The sequence below is a fragment of the Rhipicephalus sanguineus genome, unplaced genomic scaffold (genome assembly GCF_013339695.2).
Source record: "Rhipicephalus sanguineus isolate Rsan-2018 unplaced genomic scaffold, BIME_Rsan_1.4 Seq1648, whole genome shotgun sequence".
Classification (NCBI taxonomy): Eukaryota; Metazoa; Arthropoda; class Arachnida; order Ixodida; family Ixodidae; genus Rhipicephalus; species Rhipicephalus sanguineus.
The window spans coordinates 13,459-21,633 of record NW_023614660.1 but is presented as its reverse complement, the minus strand read 5'-3'; the positions used below and the strand labels follow the sequence as shown (position 1 = coordinate 21,633).

The 8,175-nt window shown below is 45.3% G+C and overlaps 1 protein-coding gene across 1 annotated transcript; it reads right to left on the bottom strand.

Moving 5' to 3' along the window:
- Window positions 1-1,013: 1,013 nt before the first annotated feature.
- LOC119376602 (sulfotransferase ssu-1-like) lies at window positions 1,014-1,937 on the bottom strand. The gene has a single exon (XM_037646385.1). The coding sequence runs from the start codon at window positions 1,935-1,937 to the stop codon at window positions 1,014-1,016; it is 924 nt and encodes a 307-aa protein (XP_037502313.1).
- Window positions 1,938-8,175: the final 6,238 nt, after the last annotated feature.

Genomic DNA, 8,175 nt, shown 5'->3' with positions numbered 1-8,175 from the left:
TTTGCAAGCTCGTAAATATTTTGACACTACAATTTTGCGTATTTGGTATTTTACTTTAGTTAACTGCCACCTTCTGCACTGCGTAGAGTCCTGGGATTCGACGTATGCCTCTTATCTTGAGCCAGTACGACGACTGCAAAAACGGGCTATACGCGCGATAACTTTCTCACATTACTACGAACATAGCAAACCACTGTTTTCTAGGTTGAAGATCTTACCGTTTGATGATGTGCGCGAACTAAGATTAGCTACATGTATTAACAGTGTCGTTAGAAACAATGAACCATTCCCTATTTCATTACTGTGTATCCCCCGACGCCTAAATAGGAACCAAACTTTTAACAACTTTAATATACCTCCCACAAAAAACGCCTATAGCAAACGTCTACTACAATGTATCGGAGTGAAAATTTGGAATGGCATACCACATTATATAAAGAATACCCTGAACTTTTCCAGATCCCTGAATAAATACTACTTTGAAGTGTTTTTCTCTGCATGAATTGACTGATATAGTTTGGGCTGTAATTTTTCATCATGTATATATATATTGCCCTTTATGTGTTTTGTGCTTTCATTTAAAGATGTTGCAATACCCTTGTTCTCCTAATTAAGCTATATTTGATAGTTGTATCTACAAGATCCATTCTACAGTTCTGTACGCCGCTAATAACCATGTTTCTGTGTTTAATACAAGTTATGTACCTCCCTTTTCTCTTTCTTCAATCGAACTCAAGCGACTATTGTTAGCAGAAAAACACTATTTCTTGTATGAAAATATCAAATTTGAATTCTTTACTTCAATTTATTTTAATTAGAAGTATTACAGTTTCAGTTATGTATACTTCCAATGGGACCCGCACTAGCCTTTGGCTATGGTACCATACAGTTTGTGCTTGTTTTGTATAAGATATGTGTGCAATAAAGAACATTCATTCATTCATTCAATGTCTCTGAAAAGTGTCATCCAAGAGTACGCCCCGTAATTCTCATTACGGAAGATCCAAGTCTTTTCACAAGTTCATTACGTCACACCCCTTGGTCTTCTGCGCTATCCAGGCTTTAGTCCTGGTAATATACTCTGCTGTGTAGTGAGTGCGCCACTCTCCAATGTGCCCCTTGCGCACGAAAGCCGTGCCCTCGTGCATTTCATTCTTGTCTACTCTCAATCCCTTGAAAGACTCCAGAGATTTGAGCAATTTGCTGGGCGGCAGTTCTCCCAGTGCTTTCACACGCTCAGCAGGGGTGTAGTTGAAGACTTTCTTCATGTTTCCAAGACTTGATGACTGCAACACCTTTTCGTAAAACTGCTTGTCCTCGCGTAAGGCCCTACCATGTTCATCGCCGAGAAAATCGGCAATCTTGAGAACTACCTCACCCGTGTTCTTCTTCAGCTGCTCGTACGTGATGAACAGCACGTTTGGTTCATTTCTAATCTCGTACCAGGGAATGAGGTGGTTGAAGTAGTCGCCGCAGACGGTCTTCCCGGAGTGGAAGAGTTTAAGAAACGCGCCAAAGGACACGTCTTTTACGCGTCTTGGTGTCATGCCTTTGAAGAAGTAATAGCACGAAACGGAGCAGTCATAAGGGTTCCTGGCTACGTAAATATACTTCGCTTGCTCGGAGAACACCATATTGCTCAGCGGGATGTGCGTGGTCAAGGGTCCTATTCGTTCAGATCTTACGACACTCTCTGCCCCCAACAGCTCCATCAGTGGAGAGCAGAGCATGTATTCAGCCGGGTTCTTGGGCGGCTCCGCTTTCGTCAAAATGTGGGCCACAATGTACTGAACCCACGTCGTGCCACATTTAGGGTAAGTGACGATGACGACGTCGCTTGCGCTGGGCTCGTACTGCATGGCCGAACGCACGTTGTCTTCTGAAAACATGGTCGGCATAGGGACGTTGTCAATGTCGATGAAATCATCAGGGTCCATAATGGTATACGTTCGCCTGCACAAGAAGAACCAGAATAGTGAGGACAAAGCAGCGAAGTGAATCCACGAACAATGTGAGTGAAACACAGGATACTTCTGGCGTGTCCTAGAAAGACAAGAGATGGAATTGTGGGGCGTGGAAACGGTAAAACTAGATAGGAGATAGTGTAAATTAAAGGAGGGAGGCTAACCTGATGCTAGTAACCGGCATTCTATAGGATAATGTGAAAAAAAAAAGAAAATGTAGTATTAATGCGCTACTGTAAATGACTAAGATGTGCCTCGAAAGTCGCACCTTGAAATTGATATTAAAGAAAGGTTTGAGAAAGCATTGCTGAACATTGCTACTAAAGGTTACACGTCTGTTGGCTACACAGGCGACGGGCTCGTTACTGTTCTGTTCGCAAGCATGGTGCCTAAATGTGTTTTTTTTTAATATTCTATATAAGTTCCTAAAAGGCCATATTTTGACAGCGGCCATTCAGCAGTTCTAACAGGTTTTTTTACAAAGAAAATCCATTTTGAGAGCTTTTTGTGCAAAGACACAGGTGGCGATTGCCACAATACAAATAAAGGAGCCCGCATTCGTTTGGCATTTTGTTGTCAATTCAAGCAGCGCAGCTCCCAAGTGGAATACTTCGGAGTTGTGCCATTGCGGCTGGAATTTAGCCCGCGCCTCTCGAGCCAGCAGCCGGCCACCTTAACCACTACTGTATCACCGTGGCAGAAATGTTGCTGTTTCACTTTCTTAGCCAACATTAGCGAAATGGTGGCGTGTATCCAACCCAAGCGAAATAACCAGTGGTAGAGAGACCTTGTAATATGCGTGCAAATATGGTAGGCGATGGCGCCACCGCTTCCTATGCATGTTTCGTTCGAGGTTCGCGGTTTGCAAGAGCGATGGTACGCAATATGTTCAACACACGTGACACTTTTTCGACTGAGTTAAATGCTTGGTGCGCATGCATTGCAACCCCTATTGCAAAAACCAGCGCCGTTCCAGTACCCCCAGCGTGATACCAGTACGTTTTTTGGCGCTGGACCGCACTGGGAACACTGGTATACGCTCGAATTCACTGGGACGTCGGTGAAAGCACTGGGAAAGAGCTCGGTCGCACTGGTAGAGCCACTGGCTTTGCCGCTGTGACGCTGGCGCTCACTGGGAAGCGCTGGAGACGCTGGAATTCTCACTGGCGTGCGCTGGCACATACTGGAGCCCGCCCTGTTCTGCCAGTGCCGAGCGCTGCTTTCAGTATCGTGCGCGGCGCAATGCTTTGGTATCGTTGAATATCGAATGTCTGATTCGATGGTACCGATAGATGCTATCCTAACGGGTCCCAAACATGTGTCACAAATTCTAGCTTTGCAGAGAAAGACAAGGAGCTATTTTCATAATACGTGATATGATATACGTGAAATCACGGTCACTTTTATTGTTTGCCTGACGAATGTGGAGGAAAATATGTTAATAACCCAAAGCAGCCAACACTAATAAGTTTGCTTTCTACCACGCTTTTTTTTTTATTCATGCAGTGCTAATGAAGTCGTTAATTTTTGCGGAGCACGAGCAGTGAATACACATTTCGTGCGTGCCGCTCATATATATCAGTTTTGCATTCGTGATGTGTTGCGGTAATGACTTCATATTTTAATGTTTATAAGTCTGGAGGCATTGGTCTGAACATATAGAGCAAATTGTTACATCGCCGTGCAAATGGCAAGAACTAAATGAGCTCTGGCTTCGCGACCCCTCCTAACGGAGGCCAGAAAAAACAGCCGTCGTTCGATATCGCCACACCGGAAACGCATCTCGGGCAATTCTCGCACTTCCACTTACTTCAGCAATACGTTAGGTAACAGTTAAAAAGGTTTCGAGGCTAAAATGCAGGAACTTCAACCATCGCAACTCATCTGCGCCCAGATCGGTCCTACCCAGTGCGGCTCCCAGCGAGTGTTAGGCCTAGCGTACCGGCCGAGTCCGTCTATATGCCACCGGCGCTTCTTGGTTTAAGTACACGCAGTTCCAACGTGTAAGATTTACTGTAAGGTATAGTCTGGACATCCGTTAACCTAAATTGACCATTTTTTCTTGTGTACGGTGTCCGCACAAGGAGCGATGACCATCGATGCGACGCGCTTTCAGCAACGAACGCAGGCTCACCGAAAGCAGCCGGCCGCACTCGGCGGTAGTTCTCCGACTCATACGTGAGAACACATACGTGTCAACTGGTACGCGTTAGTAAACTAACACACCGGCATCTTTTTTCAACGAATTTTATTTGTTTTTGCTGAGCGGTTTTATACTCAGTATGAATTCATGCAGGCGCGTGTTTTTCGAACGCGTCATCATAAAGCTTCTGTACATGTTCATCATTAGCAAGGGCGAGAAACGGCTGTTAAAAATCGGCAGTAACAGCCGTCAAACTGTACGCTGGTCCTCGATCCATTTGATATTTTTCGGAGTTAAAACGGGAATTCCTAAAGAAACCTAGCGCTCATCCCATTTTGGGCATTTCATTCGTTTCCGGCCACCCTTTGTTTGTGTCTAATAAAGAAGCAAGCGTGATTTGGAGAGGAAGATCGCGTCTTCCTTGAATACGCAACACGGAAATATTACAGCGTTCTTGACGTGTTTCAACGTGGCGCAGTGGTAGAGTACTCGCTTGGAGATTCAGAGGTGGCGAGTTCGAATCCTGGTGGTTGAGTTTTTTTTTTTTTTCATACGCCTTTTTTTTATTGCAATAATGCTCTCTATATGCCTTTCTTTAGTAATATATTTATGTAGGGCACGTAAGCACCGCCGTTTTTACGCTGTAGAGCCGTTTTGAGCTTGAGCACCCAGCGCCTCCCAGTAAAACGCCTCTCCAGCGGCCCAGTATCCAGCGCGACGCTGGGCCCATAATCAGGCATGGCACTGGACGCTGGCACCTAGTGGCGCTGGGTTTTGCAATAGGGACGCTTCTGGATGGGGAGGGCTTCAGAATTTAGTGTTTCTGTTTTAATTATGCGGTTTAACTATGATGTTTTTGCGTGATGTTGCAATATATAAAATCAGATTCGCAGTCTCATTAGAGGCGAGGAACGGAAAAACGCTTATAATTCATTAAGCAACCAGCCAGAATATGCATGCCTGAACACGGTGTGCGTTTTGTGTATGTCTTGTCGTTTTAAATGCGGAGCACTTTAGGGGCCCGGCTTGTCACCCATCGGCAGATTTCATGCGGCTTGATCAGCACGCGATTGCTCCTCCTACCACCGCTTCTCCAGCGCCTTCGTCGCTACATCTGACGAGGTAAACAACCTGGCGGAACTCGCTGCAGACAATTGATGGTAGCGCAGGCCAAAGACACGGACAAAAGAAGGCACATGAGACACCACAGCGCTATGGTGCCTCATGTGCCTTCTTTTGTCCGTGTTTTTGGCCTGCGCTACCATCAATTATCATGCAACCATACCAACAAGCCCAAATCGCCACCCTCATCGCTGCAGACAAGTATCTAACTGCCGTAACAAGCAGGACGACGATAAAGCGCAGCAAAAAGTAGCGCCCATTTCGCACACAGAGTTTCCGAATCTCCCCAACAAGATTCTACTTGTGCCGGGAAACGCTGCATGGTTACCTAAAAAATTTACGTCATCGACTGTTTAGCAAGGGCAGCAGGGGGAACTCTACGAAGGGGAATCGCTGGGTGCCCGTGCTACGCCGTACCTAACGTTTCGCAATAGTGGAGCTGCATGTAGCGCAGGATTTAGAACTTTCACCAATCACTACAGAATTTTTAGCACCGTTCCTTGAAGCATTTACAACCACCCCCAACTGTCCGCATGTGCGGGCTGTTTCCTGCTGGAGGTTTCCGTCTTGTATTGAAATGTCGGTTCTGCTTATTCGACTGTGCCGCAGGCTTTCTGCTTCCCTTGCAATTTTCGTTATCGTGCTTTCACTTGTTCAGGAAAAGTGATACAGACTCCCACACAGTTACGTCAACTGAAATGTTCGAGTCGGAGTAGTAATAGCAAGGTATTGTACATCGAGTAAATAACGTTCAACGTGAGTCTTCTACCTTGCGCACATGATCTATGTACCTGTATGCTGTACGACAGCGACGAAATATCATACCATACAGCAATAGTCAAAACTGAAAAAAAACACCGCCCAAGCACTACGTACAGATAGTTAACCATTGAAGTTGAAACGTGCAGCCCCAATGTTTAGCGGTGCGTTAATTCCCTGCGAACACGGTCTCACCAATGCCACGTTGGCGTTGTTGCTGTTGTTGACACGTCTTTATTCACATTTGTACCCTTGGAGGGCTGTGGTGAATGTAGGATAAGGGGCTAGATATAATTTTTTTTTAAATGCACCGCCATATCTACAAAGGAGATGATGTTATAGGAGCTTGCTCGGAGGTGATCGGGTAACGCGCGAATGCTCTGTACACATTCCTCTACCATCATATATAGACGTGACAACGTTGACAGTGATGCATTACATACACAATGTTTATTATTTACAGTTGGATGCACTATATACATTTTGATGAAGTATATATACATTTGGTTGAACTATGAACATTGTATGTACACAAGAGAAGTTCTTTTACAAAGTACAAGAAGGGGGGGGGGGGCATCCCTCGATGAGCTTAGCGACTCGTTTCCTTTTAGAGATGATTGCTTTATGATCAGTAAATTATGTTGCCATGGGATCATCGATGTTGGGACGCAATGGAAAGTTCGAGAAGACAACATCGATACAGGTGCCCCTGATGGTGGTGGGACGTTTGCAGTCGAACGATGCGCATTGGAGAGCGTAACGTGACATCATGTGTTGGACTAGCCAATCGCTTTGCATGATGTCAACGTTCAGATCTCCGACGGGTATGAAGGGACCGCGTTTGAACTCGGTGCTGTATCGATGCATTGCCTTCTCGATGTACTCGGCGACGTGCCCTTTTGACATGTTCGGTGCCAAGTACATGGCCATGACTACAAACCCGGATGAGAGATTCACAGCGGCGTGCTCCCCGTTATGGCTGTGCCTGGTTATTGGCAACGCGAGATCTTCCCGATCTGCTGCTGCGTTGCGAGCCCGTCGGGCTCGCAACGCTGCAGAAAGAGTTGTATTTTTTCCATTCCATTCCCACTCGCTACTTGCAAGTGTCGATTACAAAAATTGGATGCCGTATACGCTCACTTAATTTTTACTTGTACAAGTCTGGTCTGGTAACCTCTCCTCCATGCTGTTATTGTCTAGAGTCTAAATACATTGATTATTCCTACTTACCAGCTATAGTTTCACTAGCCATAAGAAAAAGCATTTCGAAAATTTTTTTCAGAAGCTTATGAATTACTCTGGATTCTCAAAATATTCATTCCATTGAGAAGCCTTCTCGAGGCTACAGCAACAGGAACGTCTGCCTAGCCGAATACGAACTTATTGATGGCAGAAAAGGAATTATTTGTTAATGTTATTCCAAATCAAAATTTGGTACTTCGACAATGCTCTAACTAGTTGATTGTTTTCCACGCTATTGTAATATTCTTATCTTTATTGTTACATAAACTACTCATTCTTCAATTTTCGTTTATACCCTAGTCGACTGATTGATTCATCATCCTTTGTCTGAATTCAATTCAAGATATTTCCCCTTATATTAACTGCCGGTTGCATAGCCAATCCCCCTTAGGGGTGGTGGGAGGTGGGAGTAGAGTAGGAGCCAAGAATCAAGGCACAAGCAAGCAAGCAATCAAGGCACAAGCAAGCAAGCAAGCAAGCAAGCAAGCAAGCAAGCAAGCAAGCAAGCAAGCGACAGAGCCAAAGATACAGGACAGCCTTCATGACTCTAGCTGGGACGCTACAGCCGTAGCCACCGATATTTCGGCCTTGTCTCTCCTGTTCCAAGTAAATTCAGCAGCGTCGAAGGCACAGCTACTTCGGCCGATTTTACATTGCCTTCTTCCGCGCTACAAGGGTTTTAGTGGTGCGCGAGAGTGCGAAGACAAGTTGGAACCCTCTTGGCACCTTACGTGGTGGGAAGGCGTTGGCAACGTGTAGCTTGTCTGGTCATCCACGTCCACTCTAATGAATGGCTCATTTTATTCATAATAACAAGGTGCACCTGTTAATTGTATGTCAGAATCTTGCCCGGCGCGCAAATACACATGTGGAACTTAGTTTCGCACGCAGCATCAGCACAAGCAGGTTGTCGGAACGAAATGTTTTTCGTTTCGGTTTTAGTTT

What these genes read in the sequence shown, in the direction of transcription:
- LOC119376602 (XM_037646385.1), bottom strand. Translation starts at nt 1,937, where the DNA reads ATGGACCCTGATGATTTCATCGACATTGACAACGTCCCTATGCCGACC.